The sequence below is a fragment of the Octopus sinensis genome, linkage group LG1, assembly GCF_006345805.1.
Source record: "Octopus sinensis linkage group LG1, ASM634580v1, whole genome shotgun sequence".
NCBI classification, from domain to species: domain Eukaryota; kingdom Metazoa; phylum Mollusca; class Cephalopoda; order Octopoda; family Octopodidae; genus Octopus; species Octopus sinensis.
Window position 1 is genome coordinate 74377797 of NC_042997.1, and position 21004 is coordinate 74398800.

The 21004-nt window shown below is 37.7% G+C and overlaps 1 protein-coding gene across 2 annotated transcripts in view; it reads right to left on the reverse strand.

Moving 5' to 3' along the window:
- The window catches only part of LOC115213643 (dynein beta chain, ciliary-like), an 884597-nt gene that overhangs the window by 167888 nt on the left and 695705 nt on the right, over positions 1-21004 (reverse strand). For both annotated transcript variants that reach the window (XM_036501971.1, XM_036501966.1), the window contains one exon: positions 7290-7555. In XM_036501971.1, coding sequence (XP_036357864.1) covers positions 7290-7555 — 266 coding nt within the window. The remainder of the gene's footprint in view (positions 1-7289; positions 7556-21004) is intronic.

Below are 21004 nucleotides of genomic sequence, written 5' to 3' on the forward strand. Positions count from 1 at the left end.
GCAAATAAAATTTTTACGGATACAACTGCTTACAAAAATAGGGATTAATATATAATTTCTTTATATGTTCATAATTAAATAAATGTTTTAATGATTAGACAGAGGTCCAATACAATAGCTCTCAGAAACAGACTATGTACAAATTCTTTCTTCACAACACCTGAAACTGTTTTCTGACAGTGGGAGGAAGAAATTTTCATACAGCTGGATGGTCCAATTGAAACTGTGGACCCAAAAAGATAAGTTTGAGAAACGCTGTTATAGATTATGCCTAACCGAAAACGATCACACCCACATCATCCAAACAGATTGGGTGAAACTGGGCTTAACCTCTAGTATATATACATATATATATATATATATATAAAAACATGATGCGAAGGATTCAGCGGTACATATGTTTCGGGCCTTTATTAGACAGATTTATAACAATGCATAATGTATGTCTGTGGCCTTCTTCAGCCGCGCACAACAGCTTCCACAAGGACATGTGTTACATCAAGAATTCTTGGTTGGGGATGCAAATCCTCTCATTCGCGTACGACATAATGCGGCAGCAGCATAGAATTGAAGCGTCCATCTCTTTCTTCTCTCAATGTAGAATGAGGAAATTTGGATGTTGAAGTAATGTAAATAAATAAATACATATATAGACGTGAAGATGGAGGGGCGAGAATTCAGGACGAGGGATAAAAAATGTATAAAAATTGTAAGTATAGAAAAATATAAAAATGTAGAGTATAAAGATATAAAGGGATATAAGGAGATGTAAAGGGGGTATAAAGAATATAAAGAAATATAAAGAAATATAAATAAATGTAAAGGCATAAGGTTATAAAGTAAAAATAGAAATAGAAATAAAGGTAAAAAGTAAAAAGTAAAAAGATAAAAATAGGAATAAACATGATAAAAATGTAAAAAGATAAAAAAATATAAAGATAAGGGATGTATAGAGGTTACGGACCAAACATGGTGGTCAGGAGATTGATAAAAATTTAGTTGTAGAAGTTTTGGGTGTCAATATATCAACAGTGTCGTCTGGGGACCTAATGTGTTGTAAATCAGAGCTGTTGAGCGTTTAATCTGGTTCTTAGAATTAATTGGTCATCTAGTACATATATACCATCATGGATACATACACCCATATACACGCGTACAATATACGCCTCCAAGCCTATAAGCATACACACGCACTCACGTGTAAACATGTACATAAACACACACACACCCACACGCACGCGCGTACATATACATACATACAACAGAATATCCGCATGTATACACGGACATTATACGTGTACACACCCATATGTACATACGTGCGTCCATCCTTACATACACATACGCATATGCCCACGCTTCCAGGTTTAGATATAAGATATTAAAGGATGTATATAAGAACGTATGTAAAGAATCACGCACTCACGTCTACACGTGCACGCACACACGGCTGTGTGTCCATATGTGCGTGCACATATACACTTACATACACACACAGAGACATACTCGCATATGGGTATAGCTATAAGATATTAAAAGATGTATACAAATAGGTGTAAACATATGAATATAAGAAAACATGTAAAAAAAGAAATACGGGGTATGTACATCCAGACGTAGATGTTTACTCATACATATGTACATATATGTATACGTATACATACGTACACGGACGCTCGTATAATCATGAAGTGGATCCATAGGTAAGTAAATAAGGGATAAGCAAAAAAATAGACATATATAGAGATATAAAGATATAAAGCGATATGTTAGGGGTAAGGATGAGGGTAAGGGTAAAAATTAGAAATAAAAGTAAGAAATACAGTATAAAATAAGAAATACAATGTAAAAGTTAGAAATGAAATATAAAAATTATAAAAATTATAAGAGTTAAGATAAGGGATGAAAATAAAAATGAGAATAAATCGAAGTAGAATAAAAGTAAAAATAAAAGTAAAAATAAAAATAAAAATAAAATAAAATTAAATTAAAATAAAAATATAATTTGGTAAAGTTTAACATGAGATGAAGGTGGTTGAAAGTTAGAGGTGTGTGTTAAAGGTGCCCACGTAGGGGCGGGCGGGGGGAACTGAAAATTGGAAGGGTGGGAAGTGGAGTTTGGCGGTGTGCGTTCAACATCCGAGTTAGAAATGTGAAAGGGTATAGATATAGGGAAATAAAGAGACTATATAGGAAGGATATGGGTGTAGGAGAAGAAATATGTAGGGAAAAGAAGACATATATGGGAGACAAAATTTGTATATATAGGAGGAAAATGCAGGGAAACATATATGCACATACACACACCCACACACACACACACACACGCGCACATATATATATATATATACATATACGTACACATATGTGCACATACATATATATACGCACACATATACGCATATACACGCACATATAGGAAAGTGGGATGTGCTGGAGCCAACAGGTTGCACCGGGTGGGAGGAAATTGCATGGGGGAGTTGGTATAATAACCTAAGCTTTGTAGTATTTGAAAGTATTAATAAGTTTGTGTATACAGGATGGTTTGAACTCTGACCTTTTGTTAATAAGATTGTGTTTGTCTTTGAATTTCACGATGTTCAGGAGTTCTACACAACATAGTTGGCATCCTGCTCTATTATTAAAATAAGGTGCAGCTGATCCGATGATGGACCACCTGAGTTTGAAGCCTATGCATTTGTCTTTTAATTCCCAAATTCTTTTAGAAAGGGAGGTGCTGTTAGCCTTATGTCTGTGTTTCAGCGAGGACCGGTGGTTGTAGTATCTGGATTTCCAGGAGGTTGAGCAACCTATGTAGGTGAGTGTGTTAAACTGGGTACTCACCTCACATGAATATATTACGTTTTTCGCCCTACATGCGCCCTGTGGCGGGCACTCTGATGCACATCTGCAGTTGCATTGCATTGCATTATTCGGTCGTGTGCTGCTAATCCCAGGCGGAGGTGTTGCAATACGAGTGGGGGCGTTGATATCCTCCTGGTTGTTGATGGGTGTAGTATTTCCTCTGTTGTGTTGGCGGGTGTTCTTACTAACTGTTTGGGTAGTATGGCTGCCAGTCTGGTTATATTGTCTACTATCTAGATGAGGGGGGTTCTGTTGGTCGCTATAGTTTGCTCTTGATCTAGCTATTCTAATATTAATATAGTTATGTTTAGCTATGAGGCAGCTCATGTTGGGCAGGGTAGAGTAGGAAATCCTAATGGTTTTGTTGGAGAAGATACTTCTATACTTATGGGTGGGTGGGAAGTTGTTGGAAATGATAGAGAATATTCTCTTACATAACTTACCCCTAACTGCTAAGTTGTAAGGTATGTTGAACCATATATATTTGCGTAATCTACTATTATCCCTTCTATTTCTCCTAATAGGATCTATATTGCTCTCGTCGGGAGGGTTACTATTGTGTGCTATTCTATTAGTTCGCCTATTTCCTATACGTTGTTTGGAGTTTAACTTAGAATTATCGCTAGTGTGAGTTGAGTGCTGAGTTCGATTATAATTGGGAGTTTTATGGCCGACGGACGTTCCCGGGTGGTCTACATATGATATTCTCTGGTTATACCCGGCACTATAGAGAGCCTGGTTGTAGTGTTGTGCGTGATTATTGAAAATTTCTCTATTAGAGGATAGTTTTGTGAGTCTGTCTGAGATGGCTTGGACCGTGGTGCTAATTATACAGGGTGGATGGTTGGAAGAGGTATGGATGTATTTGGTAGTTTCTTCGGGTTCCTATACGGGTGGTGAAGGTGCTTATTCAAGTCTAACGTAACATCTAAGAAGTTTACTATTTTAGTATTGGTCATAAATTCTAGTTTAAGATTGAAGGATTTGAAAAAAAGCCTGATCTTTTTCCTAATTCTTTCTAGTTTACTCCTATTGTTGGTGGGGTATATGAAGAGAGCGTCGTCTCTGTATAGACCCCCCTGAAGATCCGGTACCTCGGAGAAAAGCTTCTTGAGCAGGTAGGCCCCGACCAAGTCAGTCACCTGAGCTGAATCGCTCGAGCCCATAGCCACATCAAAATTGTCGGGGGTATCGGATCTGGTCCAGAGTCTACCGTCGAATTCTATTATGGTTTTTCTAGCTAATAGTATTATGTCAATTTTTTCTCTGTCTATGAGTGAAAGGTTGTGGGCAAATATAAGGGATTTGTTAAGTAAGATGGGGGATATACTGGCGTAGTAGCTAGCTATGTCGAATTGGATGAATGAGTAGTTGGGCCTATTGGTGATAGTGTTAAACCATTCTAGCACATCGTCGGTGTTAATCCATAGTTGGAGTGGGATGTGGGGTTTGATGCGTGGGATCACCTTGTCCAGGATAGTCTTGCTAAGTCTGCCGATATCCGATTTAGTCGGACAGATTAATCGTACTCCTACATTATCTGGGAAGTCTTTCTTATGGTCTTTAATAGTAATTTTGGGTACTTGTGGTTTAATAGGTTCTGTTCTGTCCAGGAGGTCTAATTTGCTCATAACTTCCTTGATTTTGTAGTTAATTTCCTTAAGGTTATCCGTAGAAGTAGTTTTATATTTTTTGCTAAGTTCCCTCATGATGAGCGATTTGTAGGTTTGGTAGTCTAGCCTATACCAGTTCCCAGTCTTGTCGGCGGGTATGATAAGACTATCATCATTCCTAAGTGAATGCAGGAAATCTTTAAGGCTCCTTAAGTGGGTGTTGGAAATGGTCTTATGTTTACTAATGTTGATGTTGGTAATGAGGTCAATTAAGTCTTTTTCAAAATTTTCCAGTGCGTAGTTAGAGGATGGGTTTCTTCTGCTTTTAAATATCTTCCTGTGTGCTATTTCTTCTTGGTTAGAGTTGGGGTTGCTTTTCCCCGGGTTATCGAAATGGTAGGCCGCCCACATTTATTTACATTACTTCAACATCCAAATTTCCTCATTCTACATTGAGAGAAGAAAGAGATGGACGCTTCAATTCTATGCTGCTGCCGCATTATGTCATACGCGAATGAGAGGATTTGCATCCCCAACCAAGAATTCTTGATGTAACACATGTCCTTGTGGAAGCTGTTGTGCGCGGCTGAAGAAGGCCACAGACATACATTATGCATTGTTATAAATCTGTCTAATAAAGGCCCGAAACATATGTACCGCTGAATCCTTCGCATCATGTTTTTATTTTGATCAATTTACTCCACCACCTACACCACCAAACGGTATACACAAGTGCTTATAATTATCAAGTACTCACCCCGAATTTATATATATATATATATATATATATATATACACAATTTTTTTTACCACACCCTTACAAATAATGGAGGAAGCTTTATATGGAAAAAAATTTAGGAAAATTTATGGATCTCTCCACCACTTCATCTAATTTTTTTTTTTTTTTGCACTACACACTTAAAAACAATGTGAGATGCATTTTTGGTACAAGAAAAAATATTTCGAAATAGTGAAAAATAATATAAGTCCATTCGAAGGATTTAAGTCAGGTCACTATATGTTTATAACACAACCGGTAAACTATGTAGACAGGTACTACCTGTGGTATTTTGAAAAAAAATATGGTTCTGTGTGGAACAAGAAAAAATTTAAATAAGAAGAGAAAAATAATTATGGCTAGAAGAAAAAGAAATGAAAGAAAAAATGTGTTGAAAGAGAAAAAAATACATAATTCTGCGTGGTACAAGAAAAATCTAAATATGATGAGAAAAATAATTCTGGTTAGAAGAAAAACAAACGAAAAAAGAATATATAATGTTGTGTTGAAAGAAGAGAGAAAAAAGGGGGAGGTGTTGTGGCAGATACCCCAAGATGCGAAGTGGGTTGGTCCACTACTAATAAATAATGGACAGACTCAGTAAGTAGTGACAGTCAGCAAGGTACGCTGTATGGGCCAGTCACGCAATCGATGAAGTTATGTGTCATTATGCGGGACATATGATTTTCAAAAAAAGTTTTGATGGGGCTTTTCCAACTACCTTTTCACCATGGCCTTCAAAATGATGATGGAAAAATTTATTTTTAACTTATGATTCCTTTTTCCATCTTCCCCACTCCCTCCAGAACAATTTTGGCCAGTTTTTGGCACTACACACTTAAAAACTTTAGGAGAAGCCTTTTCAGTAAAAAACAAAAAATTTTGAAAATATTTTCAGATGAAAGGGTTGTGATTTAAGGGAGATATGACTGTTATTTCTAGCACATCCCACAACCACCTTCCTCATTTCTTCATCACTATGACATACTCTTTTACTCTTTTACTTGTTTCAGTCATTTGACTGTGGCCATGCTGGAGCACCACCTCCAGTTGAGCAAATCGACCCCAAGACTTATTCTTTGTAATCCTAGTACATATTCTATCAGTCTCTTTTGCCGAACCGCTAAGTTACAGGGATGCAAACATACCAACATCAGTTGTCAAGCGATGTTGGGGGACAGACACAAACACACACACACACACATATATACATATACATATATACGAGTTTCTTTCAGTTTCCATCTACCAAATCCACTCACAAGGCTTTGGTCGGCCAGGGTCAATAGTAGAAGACACTTGCCCAAGGTGCCATGCAGTGGGACTGAACCTGGAACCATGTGGTTGGTAAGCAAGTTACTTACCACACATGTATAATGTAGTAATGTTCTTCAATATTTTTCTCCCCATAAACACATGGGAAAAAGATGACACACAGGAAATAGATACCAATCACTAAACATAGAAAGAGTCTGTAGAAGAAAATTTGGGAAGATGTGGGGCAAAGTGGTGTAGACTGACTGCAAAATGTTGAGCCTCCCAGAGGAGGTAATGGGGCCCCAAGATGAAAGATGATATACTGTGCATATCCCCTCTTTAGAACTTTTCAGGCTTCTTTCTTTATATTTTTCTGTGGACCTAATTACAAGATTTCTCTTCTTTTATGTACTGTTTTGCCAGTTCATTATGTGTTTGTTTGAAGCAGTTTTACCTTACCACTATCCCATTTGATCAATGTCTAGTTTCTTTCTACTTATTTATTTCCAGCACTGCATCCTCCCTTCTTCATTCACTGCTGATTCATTGAAGGACAAGAGCTCAAACTTTCCATTACCCATGACAATAAAGCTTTGCCTTTGAAAAACATTTGGCTGCTAAGATTTAGTGATCATATAGAAGCTCCTTCACTGTCTTGACACGACAGAAATTTAAATTTAGCAGATAATTTATTTAGAAAATAATAATAACGCTTTTGAGCAGAAAAGAAAGAAAGAGGAAGAGAAAATCTTCCCTCATCTAAAGTGGAAGCTTACCTTCAAGTTTCTCCGTACTTTATCAATAAAGTATCTCCAGCAATTCTCTCTGGAATCATCCATGCCCATACCCTTTACTTCAGGTCGCATAGTATTTATAATAACTTCAAGTTCATCATCAGTAAATAAATTCAAGATCTCACCAGAAGTCAGTAAATCATTGATAAGAACGAGAAATATTTCATCAGCCACTTGAGCATCAGTCATTAGAAAGACAATGCCAAGATTTTTCAGACCAGCTTTGATATACAGTTGGTTCAGATCAGCTTTTGAAGGAGAGATGGGAGAGAGGTGTGGAGAAATAGAGAAATAAAAATAAAAAAAAGAGAAAGAGAGAGCAAATATTAAGTTTCTTTAAATACACATTAAAAGCAGAGATATAATTATATTAGGAAATAAAATAAATGGTTTTTACTGAATATTATAAATCCATTAAAAAGAAAAAGTACTAATCAACTAACTGCTCTACAAGCATGTGGTCTTGTGACACAGTAAATAATCAATAACAATTAATTTAGAAAACCCAATAGAGCTGACTGGTATTTTTATAGCTTCTCTTGTGTTTAAATTTATCAAGTAAAAATACGCCCATGTCTGCTTGGATTGGCTACAAGCACTTCTCATATGAACTTACACCTATTATCTCGGTCGTATGACCTAAAATTTAAAACATATCTAAGATAATACACCCTGTACTAAAAAATATCAAAATAACAATTCCTGTAGCAGAATCCATCGGGATATTCGTATCATTAATACTGATAACAGAACAAACAAACTTGAAACATAACTGTAAACATGATGATGAAAATGATAACATAAAAGCACTGAAGAAATATGAAAAAAAGATACGGATGCAGGTATGGATGTGTTAAGACATTGACTTTGCAATGATGTAGATTCATGTCTGGTTTCATTCAGCAGTACTTCAGGTAAATATCTTTGAACATAGCACCTTTGTGTTGACCAACCATTGATAAGGGAAATTTAGCAAATGGAAACTGTGAAGTGCATTATATATATATATATATATCCTTTTCTTCTCTGTGAGTTGAAAATGCAACTAATGGTTTCATGTGAAGATATATTCACAATTGTTCAAGTATGCCACATGAAAGTGTTGATACTCATCACCATTTTGGAAGAAACTGAACAGGATTTTCATATAAATACACAGATCATGGGAGGTAACTTATATGAATATCTTAATTCTTCTCTCCCTTACGTTAGCCCTGAAATTTCATTCATCAGAGATTAATTCCTTAATTATCATATGCAAGAACATTAGTGCATGCCCATATTTATAAATGTGTGTGTGTGTGTGTCATCCCATAAATATTGTTTTTTTTTATACTTCTTTTATTTTTCAAAATTAAGATAAACAAAGTTTTTTTAATCGAAAATTATTCCTCCAGTACTGTTCTGACCTTGTCTACAGAATTCATATTTTTTCAGTCCAAATGGGATAAATGATAATCAGATGGGGCAAAATCCAGCATATATGGTGGGTGGGGGCATCGTTTCCCCAGTCTTAGGAATGTGGCCGAACATTATCCTGATGGAAAAACACCTTTCGTCTTGAAACCAAAGATGATAGTTTTTCTTCTAGTGCAGACTTAAACTGCACAAGTTGCTCACAGTAGATCTCCTTGGTTTCAGTTTCAAAGTGGATTAAACCTTTCATATCCCACCAAACAGATAACAATACCTTACGTGGGTGAAGACCTACTTTAACCTGGGATAGCAGTGTTTCTCCTTTCCCTACCCACCATCTTGGCACTTGACATTTTTATAGAGAACCCATTTCTCATCACCAGTCACTAGTCGGTGCAAAAAAGGTTCATTTGTGCAGTGTAACAGCAAAGATGAGTACATATTCACTCTCTGTGCATGATTAGACTTGGAAATTTGTGAAGAACCCATTGTTTTGGTATGGTTTTTATGGTTGGATGCCTTTCATAACACCAACCACACCATAGAGTGGACTGAGGCTTTTTATGTGGCACCAGCACAGGTAAGGTTTGTTTTGGCATGTTTTTTTACAGCTGGCATGTTTTCTACAGCATGTTTTTTGCAGCTTCCAAATGCCAACCACTTCACTGGATGCTTTTTACATGGCACCAGCACCAGCATGGTCACTAAGTACCTTGCAAGACAAGGAATTTTGAAGGGGAGGAGGAATTGGAAGTGTTTTACTATAGAGGAGTTACATGGTTACCCAACCAAGAGAAAGAGGGAGAGAGAGAGAGAGAGAGGGAAAGAGAGAGAGAGTAAGAGGGAGAGAGTGGTAACAAGAAAGAGGACAGAAACAGGTGTAGAGGAGATACATGGTTACACAGCCAGAGGAAAGAGCAAGGGAGAAAGAGAGGGAGAGAGAGAGAGAAAGCAAGAGAGAACAGGAGAAAGATAATAGTGAAGTGCCAGTAAGGAAGAGAGAGATAAATGTTGACAATTGCTAGGACATGCCCTCAAAGTACAGGTACACATGGCTAGGTATTACCAAAGTGCAAGTAGGGAGTGGGGGTTGCTCTGACTGGTGAGAACCTGGGAACAAAGAGGTGGATGGGGAAAGGAGTGATACAGTGAGCAGGGCAGTGAGGGCAGGGATGGGGAGCTGGAGAAAATCATTGTGTATGAAGAAATGTGAGGAAGAGAAAAGATGCAGTTTAGGAGAGGAGATGTAGTTTGGATTTTAGGGGTAGGGTATATCTTTTACTCTTTTACTTGTTTCAGTCAGTTGACTGTGACCATGCTGGAGCACCCCCTTTAGTCGAGCAAATTGACCCCAGGACTTATTCTTTGTAAGCCTAGTTCTTATTCTATTGGTCTCTTTTCCTGAACCGGTAAGTCACAGGGACGAAAACACACCGCCATCGGTTGTCAAGTGATGTTAGGGAGAAAAACACAGACACACACATACATATATACATATACATATATACGACAGGCTTCTTTCAGTTTCCGTCTACCAAATCCACTCACAAGGATTGGTCGGCCCAAGGCTATAGTAGATGACACTTGCCCAAGATGCCACGCAGTGGGACTGAACCCAGAACCATGTGGTTTGTAAGCAAGCTACTTACCACACAGCCACTCCTGCATCCATAAGTATGTGAAAATTTTATATATATATATATATATATATAATATATATATATATATATATATATATATTATATATATATATATATATATTATATATATATATATATATATATATATACATACATATATAATGTTTCCTTGATAGAGAGGTTGCATTTGCTCTCCTATCCCCTACATATGTTGCCCTTAGCTATGATGCTCTGGTTGTATGGGAGTTGCTCAGTTTCCTCTCTTTAAGTGTCTATACCCTATTGAATAAAGATGTATATCTTTTGCTTTTTGTCTCTGAATAAAGCCAAGTGCTGTGTATGTTTTCCATCATTCTAATGTAATGTTTTTGTTGTTTTGTTCAAGTCCATAATGCTGGCTTTGTACACTAGTCCTTTTTCCAGGCACTTATTGTTCAGGGAACAGTTATCCAGAGATCTATAATTACAGGATTTTTGTAGGGGATGTTCCTCATGTTATTCTTATTGTGATTGAAAATTACTGATTCTCTGATGGAGAGGCAATTATAGCTAACTTTGACCATATTTCCCTTGAATATCTAGTGGTATTTATGAGTTTCAGAAAATTTCAAGCTATATTTATATACAGTTATGCTGTATGGTAGATTATACCATAGTTTTTTCCTCTGTCTACATTTTTTAAACCTATCTACGTTTGGTTCAATATAAATTCTACTATTTTTAAAATTGGACCTTTCTATAGAAGTGTTGTAATGTGAGGCTGCATTTTTGAAAGTAGCTTCATTAGTTTTTACTATGGGTTGCCTGTGAATCATTAATGTAAGTTGGAAGGAATGCCTCCTATATGTAATGTGTTCAAGTTGTAACATAATGTGTGTAGTTAGCATTTTTTTTAAAGACAGTTCATAGAAAGAATTTATTTACAGTGATTTCTTAAAGAGGCATGAATAAAGAATATTCAGAAAGAAAGTTCATAAAAGTTGTGTAACGAATGCTAGCAAATGGCAACAAGGATTAAACTTACATATGAATGGGAACCAAATATATGTGTGTGCAAGACAGGAAAAATCGTATGACTAACTATATACACTGAGGTTTATATGGAGCAGAGTGGAAGCTGATATTAATCAAATGAGTTGCGTGTAGTTGGTGGTAGACACAGAAAATGTGACATGTTGAAGAAAGTGATGTTGCTTCTATGTCGTCAAATCCACAATTGCTCAAGTTATTCCAAAAAGGTGTGCAATAATGCTGAGTGGAAGTTGTGACTTGTATTATTATGCTTCCAGCTCTGATTGGCTAGAATCTGCCAAAGCACAACTGAACTAAGTTACAACACAACAGATCTTTCCTGTCTCACTACAAATGTCTCTGACTGTTATTCACTTCCACTACATTTGTTGATTTTTGTTCCGTCTACCAGTGACACCAACATGAATTGCACTGTTTTCAAAAATACTGATAGTTATATTAATGGTTGTAATATCTTGTATATAGATATATAGATAGATAGATAGATATGTAAACATATATATATGATTACACACACACACACACATATATATATATATATATATATATATATATAATATATATATATATATATATATATATATATATATGTGTGTGTGTTTAAAACAATTAAACACATGAAGACAGGGAAATCCTCCAATCCATCAGGAATCTCCAATGAGATGCTTAAAATATCTGGAGAAGTAGTATAGTTAATCAGGTTGTCTAAGAGGGAGTCATACCCACTGATTGGTGTAGCAGCATTATAGAGAACAGCTACAAAGGCAAAAGTGACACTTTATACAGGGATAATTACAGAGGTATCAAACTACTAGACCAGGTGATGAAAGTCACAGGAAGAGTGATAGGTCAATTAATTGGGGAGAAAATTAGCGTAAATGAGATGCTGTTCAGATTTGTGCCAGGAAGGAGTACGACTGATGCTATATTCCTAGTTAGGCAACTGCAGGAGAAATATCTAGCCAAAAATAAACCTCTGTACCTACCTTTTGCTGATATGGAGAAAGCCTTTGACAGAGTCCCCAGCTCCATTATCTGGGGGGTCAATGCAGAAACTAGAGATAGATGAGTGGTTGGTGAGAGCTGTACAAGCCATGTACAAGGATCCTGTCAGTAAGGTGAGAATTGGCAACAAGTATAGTGTACAACGAGTATCGGGGTACAAGTAGAGTTTAAACCAATGATCAATCCTCAGGCCACTCTTGTTCATCATAGTTCTCCAGGCAGTAACAGAGGAATTTAAGACAGGCTACCTACCCCTGAGAGCTCCTCTATGCTGATGCACTACCAGAACTAGAGAAGAAATTTCAGGTGTGGAGGCAAGGTTTAGAATCAAACTGCTTAAAGTTAATCTAGCAAAAACCAAAGTCTCATAAGTAGGAGAGCAGACAAATTGCAAATCCCTTCAGGTAGATGGCCCTGCTTGATCTGTAGGAAAGGTATTGATAGAAATTCCATAAGATGTACCTAGTGCGAGCTATGGACACATAAGAGGGGCAGCAATATTAGAGGAAGGTTAACTGGGAAAATAGTTTTTGTGTGTGGAAGGTGCACAGGTATAATAAACATTGAAAATGTACAGAAAAATGACTCTATCAACTGTCAAGCAGGTAAGCTAGAGGTAGTAGATAATTTCTGTTATCCAAGTGAACAAGTTAGTAACAGAGGTGGATGCTCCAAGAGTGTAGCTGTGAGAATAAGAATAAACTGGTAACCTCACAAAAGAATCCTAAATTGACAGGGATATCATTGGACAGAAAAACTGAAAAGCATAGCAATCTCCAGAAATAGTAGGCACAACTTGATTGTTATTTGAATGCTGAAAGTTGTGGATATAGAGATATCTGTGTGCAAACAGCTATGCTACATGGCAGTGAAACATGGGCTGTGACAGCCGAGGCTTGAAGGAAATGAAGCTAGCATGATTTGCTGGATGTGCAATGTCAGTATGCATGTACACAGAGTAAGCATCTCGAGAGAAAAGTTGGGCATAAAAGTCATCAGATGCTGTGCTGGTATGATCATGTGGTGCATATTAATCAGGACAGGTATGTAACAAAGTACCGATCTCTAATTGTGGAGGGAACCTGTGGTAGAGGTAGACCCAGGAAGATATGGGACAAGGTGTTGAAGCTTCAAACTTTGGACCTCACAGAGGCAATGACTAGTGACCGAGACCTTTGTTGATATGCCATACTTGAGAAGACCTGTCAAGCCATGTGAAATCATAGTCGCAGCTGATGCTGGCATCCATGCAGGCAGCACATAAAAAGCACCGTTCAAATGTTGGACCTCATTGAGGCAGTATAGTCAATGCCAGTGGCATGTAAAAAGCACCTTTCAAGCATTGGGCCTCACAGAGGCAATGATAAATGACCGAAAACTTTGGCATTATGCTATGCTTGAGAAGACCCATTCAAGCCAAGCAAAATCATAGTCTTGGCAGATGCCGGTGTTATGCAACTGGCACCTATGCTGGTAGCAGATAAAAGCATGCATTACACTCTCAGAGTGGTTGGTGTTAGGAAGGGCATCTGGCCATAGAGACCATGCCAGATCAGACTGGAATCTGGTGTAGCCCCTCAGCTTACTAGCCCTGGTCAAATTATCCAACTCATGCCAGCATGGACAACAGATTTTAAATGATGATAATGATAATGATGATGATATATAGGGTGTTGGAACACCTACATTGCTAGAAATAAGAGCTAAAAAGCTCTAATGCTGTAGTCAAAGCACATAATTGTATCCATATGTACTGACAGGAACTGTAATTGTCCAAAAACACCAGACGAGAAATTTCCTAGGGAATTTCTTGACCAGTATTTTCAGGTGATTACTGTCCCTGTCAGTACATATGTATACAATTATGTGCTTTGACTACAGCATTAGAGCTTTTTAGCTCTTACTTCTAGTAATGTAGGTGTTCTAACACCCTAGTCCTATTTAGTGACAATTACAGTTTCCCTTTTCAGTAACATATTACACATGGCTGTCTATATTATATATATATATATATATATATATATACACACACACGCACATACACACATATATATATGTAGACGTGTGTGTGTGTGTGTGTGGAACATCCACTTTTTGAGGCTCACATAGATCAGACAGATTCTGTACAGTCAAATGACCTTCCAATTGCTAACCCATATCTGTTTCTAAAGTAATATTTCACCATACCTAGGTATCATTACATGGAAGATTGGATACAAAAATCACCTACTGCATGATAGTGAAACTTGCTAACTATTTCCTGATATCACCTTCACAATTTAAGATGCAACTTGGACATCAAGTGGACCAACCACATCACTAGCACCAAAGTCCTCAACTGAGCTAAGATACCCAGTATACACATCTTGCTCCAGCAACATCATTTGTGCTGGCTCAGTCATGTTCATCACATGCCAGACAGAAGGATCTCAAAAGACCTCCTGTATGGGGAATTGGCTACTAGTATAAGAGTACAAGGACGACCTCATCTTCGTTTCAAAGATGTCTAAGAGAGATATGAGGTCATTTGATCTGGATGTTCTGAGACAGGAGGAGGTTGCAAATGATTGCCCACATTGGAGGCAAATACAGCAAAAGAGAATGAAGAGATCGGAAGAAAAACAGGTACTTGTCATCAGAGAAAAGTGCACTTGACGGAAGGAAAAATCAGTAGCACTGGCAGAGAGTTCCTTCAAATGCAGTCACTGTACAAGTGACTGCCACTCCCATGTGGGCTTATACAGCCACAACAGATGCTGCACCACCATCAGCAGTTGACACGTTTTCTTTGAGTACAGATCCATGACCTCTTTGAGATCAACGGATGACTACTATTTGATTCAGAAGCTAGGAGTAGATGGGTAGTTGGTGAGAGCTGACCAGCCATGTACAGGGATACTCTCAGTAAGGTCAAACTCCCTTTGTGGTTTTCTACTACCAATGTAATCACTCAAAGATATGCAGCATATCGATTTTATTCATTTGATATTTCGAACTATTGCACCTCCATATCTCCTATTCATTTAAACAAAGTCTTGATTTTTAGCATTGAATATAGCAATGAATTTAGTGTACAGGTAAGAATTCACCAAAGACTGATCCTCAGCTCCCTCTTGTTTATCATAGTCCTCCAGGCCATAACAGAGGAATTTAAAACTTGGTGCTCATGGCACCTCCTCTATGTTGACGATTTGTTCTTACAGCTGAATTTCTACTTTTTCATATATGAAAGCAAGGACTGGAATCTAAGTTAATTAGCTATGATTCTAACCACTTTACAGTGTAGACTGAATGCTTTTTACATGGCACCAGCACTGGCAGGGTCACCAAATAATTTGCAAGACAAAGATCCTTTGAGAAGGGATGGGGTATTGGAGGAGGTGATCTTGTAGTGAGAGATTTTACTCTGAAGTTACTGATGTTTTAATCAAAATAAAACAACTAATTTTTATTTATCAATTTCACAAATACATATACATCAGTATCAATATCATCATTACCATCTTCATTCTCATCATCATCATCATCATCATCATCATCATCATCATCATCATTTAACAACTACATAGCTAGTAACATGTAAAAATTACACACTACATTCTGTAAAGTAGTTGTCATTATTTGGAAGGGCATTTAGCCAAAGAAACTGCCAAAACAGACAGGAGAGTTTGGTATAATCTTCTGACTTGTCTGTTTCTGTCAAACTGTCCAACCCATGCTAGCATGAAAAGTAGATGATAAATGATGATGATGATGTATACGTATGTGTGAAATTGATAAATATAATTTACAATAAAAATTATTTTTATTAAAATACCAGTAACTTCAGTAAAACCTCTCAAAACAATTTGATTGTATTTAACATCTCTGACTATCACACACTCCCACTTCGTTTGTTGTTTTAGTTTCTTTCTATGAGCATGACTGACATGAAGCACACTGCATCTTATTATATGTAAGAAGATACATACATAGAAATATATTCATCGCTATTGATAAAACATACACTCTGAGGTCTTCATTCCTTTTATAGCCTGACAAATCCCCATAAACTGGTAACCTCACAAAAGAATCCTAAATTGACAGGGATATCATTGGACAGAAAAACTGAAAAGCATAGCAATCTCCAGAAATAGTAGGCACAACTTGATTGTTATTTGAATGCTGAAAGTTGTGGATATAGAGATATCAGAATCAGGATGTTTATACTTATTATATTTACTATATTTATTACTAGGTTGTATACCACTAGGTATGATATGATTGCCACACAGCTTATTTATATTCATGTTTGTCAATATAGGGTTTGAGCTAATAGTTTTAGAGAAGGAGTTAGGAGATATATTTGCTAATTTTCTTTTAAGTTTTGTGTTAGGTATATAAGAAATTTGATCATTAAAACCACTTAGTTTCAGGACACTATTGCAAACTGAGGCATGCTGATTAAAAATCTCATTAGCTGATAAATTTGAGATTCTAATGGAAATTGCTGTAATGATGCTATTGATAGTTAATTTAGGATGGTTCGAGGAAACGTTAATATATTGCAGAGATTGATTGTTTTTTAAACGAGTAGTATAATCCAGTATCAAGGTCCAGTGTTACGTCTAGGAAGTTGACTACCTTAGAACTAGTATTAAAAATAATATTAAGGTTGAAAATATCTAACTAAAATTACCTAAGGGCTTTCTTTAACTTTTCTACAGCTGGTTAAGATAGGCCATGGGTAGTAAGGAGTACATCATCCCTATAAACACCTCTGGATAGATTTGGGAAGCTATTTTTAATTTGAGAGAGGAGATATAGGCCCACCAAATTCGTCACCCAAGCTGAATTGGACAACCCCATAGTTATATCAAAGTAGTCCATAGATTCAGATCTAACACAGTTATGTTCATTAAAGTTAATATGGGTCTGCTAAGACTATATCGATATCTGATCTGGGGATATTAGTAAAACTGCGAGCAAAAATCAAGGCTTTGTTTAAAAGAATTGGAGATATGGAGGAGTAATAGTTTGAAATATCAAACTGAATAAAATGGATACGCTGCTTATCTTTGAGGGGGTTGAACCAAGTGATTACATTGCTGATAGAAGACCACAAAGGGAGTTTGACCTTATTTTTAATGAGAGGTATAAACCCATCGATAATGCATTTGCTACCTTTGCCCAAATCAGATCTGGTTGGGCAAATTAGCCAAGAAAAAATGAAAACCTTGGAAAAGAATTAATACATTTGAAAAGGAACATTGACATTCCCAGTGTAAAAAAGTGGAGAGCCAAGTGTGACTCCAACTGAAAAGAAAAGGTTCGCCATGGCAACTGGAAGGAAAACAAGAAAAATCTCAACAGAGAAAAGTGAACTTTTAAAGTACAAAAACATGTTTAAAAAAATGATATGAAAGTGGAAATAATACCACCAGAGGAAATAATGGAAACAGAAAAAAGGAAAATAATTTTAAATAAAATGTTTAATATCAAGACAAAGAAAATAGATAAAGTGCAGGAAGAAACAATAGAAAAATGTTTGAAGAACATATGAAAGGATGTTGAATACATCACAAGAGGCAAAAGATTTGGCACAGTGGAAGTTTGCATGGTGAAATAAGAAAAGACTCAAGTCCTTTTGATTGAAACATTAAGAAACAGACGAGGTATTTCTTCCACCAATGTATATAGGGAGGAGAACCTCCAAAGTAAAAATGACAAAAATTCCACCAGAAGTGGATGCAGCCTGGTTGGTGGTGGCTGTGACAGTGGGCTTGGAGGAAAAGATCACACTCCTCCAAGCTTCTGTCACAGAAAAACAAAACTGGCTGGGCCAGACATTAAACATGTTGATACAGATAGCCACAAACTTTGGAAAAGATACCAGAGACTATTACAATAGGGGAGGATAGTCTGATAGTGTTCATGGAAGGCCAAAAACATTGGTGCTTCAAATGTGGAAAGCTGGGATACGTTCTTGCAAAATGCAACCCTCCCCTGGAAAAAGATGAAGAGGAAGAGAAAGAAACGAAAGAAATGGAAGGTGGAAGCAGCAACCAGGGGGAGAAAAATGGAATAAGAAAAATCCACCCAGCCTCCCCAACAAAAGCAGCTGACAAGAAACCCAAGAAAAAAGCCTTGAGAAGACAGAAGACGATAACCCAGTAGCAGTAAAAACAGACAATAATAGATTAATAAGTAAATTGCAGATTATTAAGAATGAAAGGAGTACTTATTCAATTCATATATAAACTATGACATTTATCGAATAGACTGTACAAGTTATTATATCCTAGCCAATACTTATAGAAAAGAGATAGGCCCTGTAGATTTTTCACCTTCAATCTTTCAGGGCCTACCTCCTCCAGTCACACGAGCAGGGAAAAAGGAAGAGGGTGAGACCACTTCACTTACCCCTACTGAATAAAAGGTAAGACTCTTATGTCAGTTTACATCGTTTGTTTCAATGTGCGTGGCCTGTCATCAAGTTAGAAGCAAGGATGCTTCCTAAATGACATCAGGTCATGGAATTTGGATGTTATTGTAGCTACTGAAACCTGGTTAAAGGGGCCAAAAGATCTGCTCCTGTTGCTAAACAGCTATGAGAAATTCCTTTATCCAGGTCGACTGGCAGGCAGGGGAAGGGTGTTCGTCCTATTAAAAAGAAACTGGGTTTCAAAGAAAAGGTTGATTTTTTCTGATCCAGAAGGTAGGCTGGTCGTTATGGACTTGACATTCAGTTGTGGTAAGACGATCAGACTGGTTGTGATTTATGCACCCAATTTCGGTCAAAGTGAGTATTTTTTGACCTAGAGAAGTTTCTGGGTACGTCACATTCACCAGCTTTGTTAGGAGACTATAACACAATCTGCGACACATGCATAGATTGTGTTGGCTCAAGAAGAAATAGAAGTAATAGTGGCTTCCGGGAACCGCTAAGTCATTATCAGCAACCAGATCCATATAGGATGAAACACCCAAACACTCCACTGTGAACATGGTCAAGCGGCGACAAGTATTCCAGGTCATACATAGATAAGATTTTAATTAGAAAAGCTGATAGGAATATAGCTAAGTGTCCACAGTTTTATCTGGTCAGCTACAGTTATCATAAGTTGGTCATTTGTGAGTTGAACTTAGATAAGGTATATAGTCAAGGATCTGGTTACTGGAAACTCAATATGTCCCTTTTGGAGATTGAGAAGTACAGAAAGTGGATTAAATTGTTAATACAGAGAGCGTTAACAGAAGCCATCATTAATAAAAAATGGTGGTATGCCCTCAAACAAGCCATTAAATTTGAGTCTATTAGATATAGCATAGGTTTAGTGGCTAGTGAATGTAGGCAGGAACAGGGTTTAGTTAAGGCTTTAGAGGAAGACATGAGGACTGGCAGTGCAACCCAGGTGAAGGCAAAGAGCACCTTGAAGCCAAGCACACTGGGTGCATTGTCAGGGCTAGACTACATGCAGTGGGTTGCAAAGGAATCAGGGCCACTGGATGGGACCGAGTGGTGGAAGCCCAATGTGGAAATGGTTCCACAGTACGATCTTTGGTGAACCATGAAGGTAAGTTGATAAACGAACCTAAGGAAATGTGTGAGGCCTTTTAGGAGCACTTCGTCCAACTTTTCAGGGGGAGCAATGGACCAGATAGTAGGTGGGATCTAACAGACTTCCTCACTGGGCTGCTGCACCTCTCGGGGCAGGATACGGAGTCTTGTGAAGGGCCGATCACACCTGAGGAAGTAATTGAGGCTATAGCAGACTGTGGCATAGGTAAGTCACCGGGACTGGATGGTCTACCCTACGAGTTGTATAAGAGCAGGGTTGACCATCATTACCTGGTGTCTGTTCTTGCACAGTTCAGCCAAGGCTTCCTTAGGTGGATAATTCAATTGTGTGATAGCATTGACTTGATCATTTGGGTGAACGGTTTTTTTGTCAAAACCATTCTGTATCAAGTGCTTGGTTCACCAAAGATGTTCACTCTCACCACTTTTGTACATGATAGCTCTTGAGCCGTTACTGTGAAAGTGGCATCCTGAGAGGACCAGGCAGTGGAAAGTCAGTTTCAGCTTATGCGGATAACATCACCATCATTGTGACCAAAATGGAACACCTACAGAGGGTAGGTGAGGCCATTGAGGTTTATGAGATGGTGGCAGGAGTAAAGATTAATCAGGATAAGTCAGTTGGCTTGCAACTTGGCACCTGGAGGGACAAGTTGATGCCTCCAGACAGGGCCTGGTTAAGTTGCTAGGAGTCTGGTTTGGTCCAAATCTCCAGGTAGAAAAGAACTGGACTAAGGTTTCAAGCAGAGTAGACCACATAGCCAAGACCTGGTCTGGGCGGCGGCTATCCCTGAAAGGGAGGATGGAGGTAGCCAATGTGTTCATGACATCGGTCATCACATACTACCTAAAGGTCGTTCCTTACCCAGATTCATGGATGACCAAGTTGGAAAGACAGCTTTTTCGCTTTTTGTGGAAGGACTCGAAACCACTTGCGAGATGTTCTATCTGCTGTCAAAAGCCGTTAAAGGGAGGACTAGGGATGTCTTGGCTGTTGATGTGCAAACATGTGTTGAGGTTGAACCATCTTTGGCTCCTCCTGG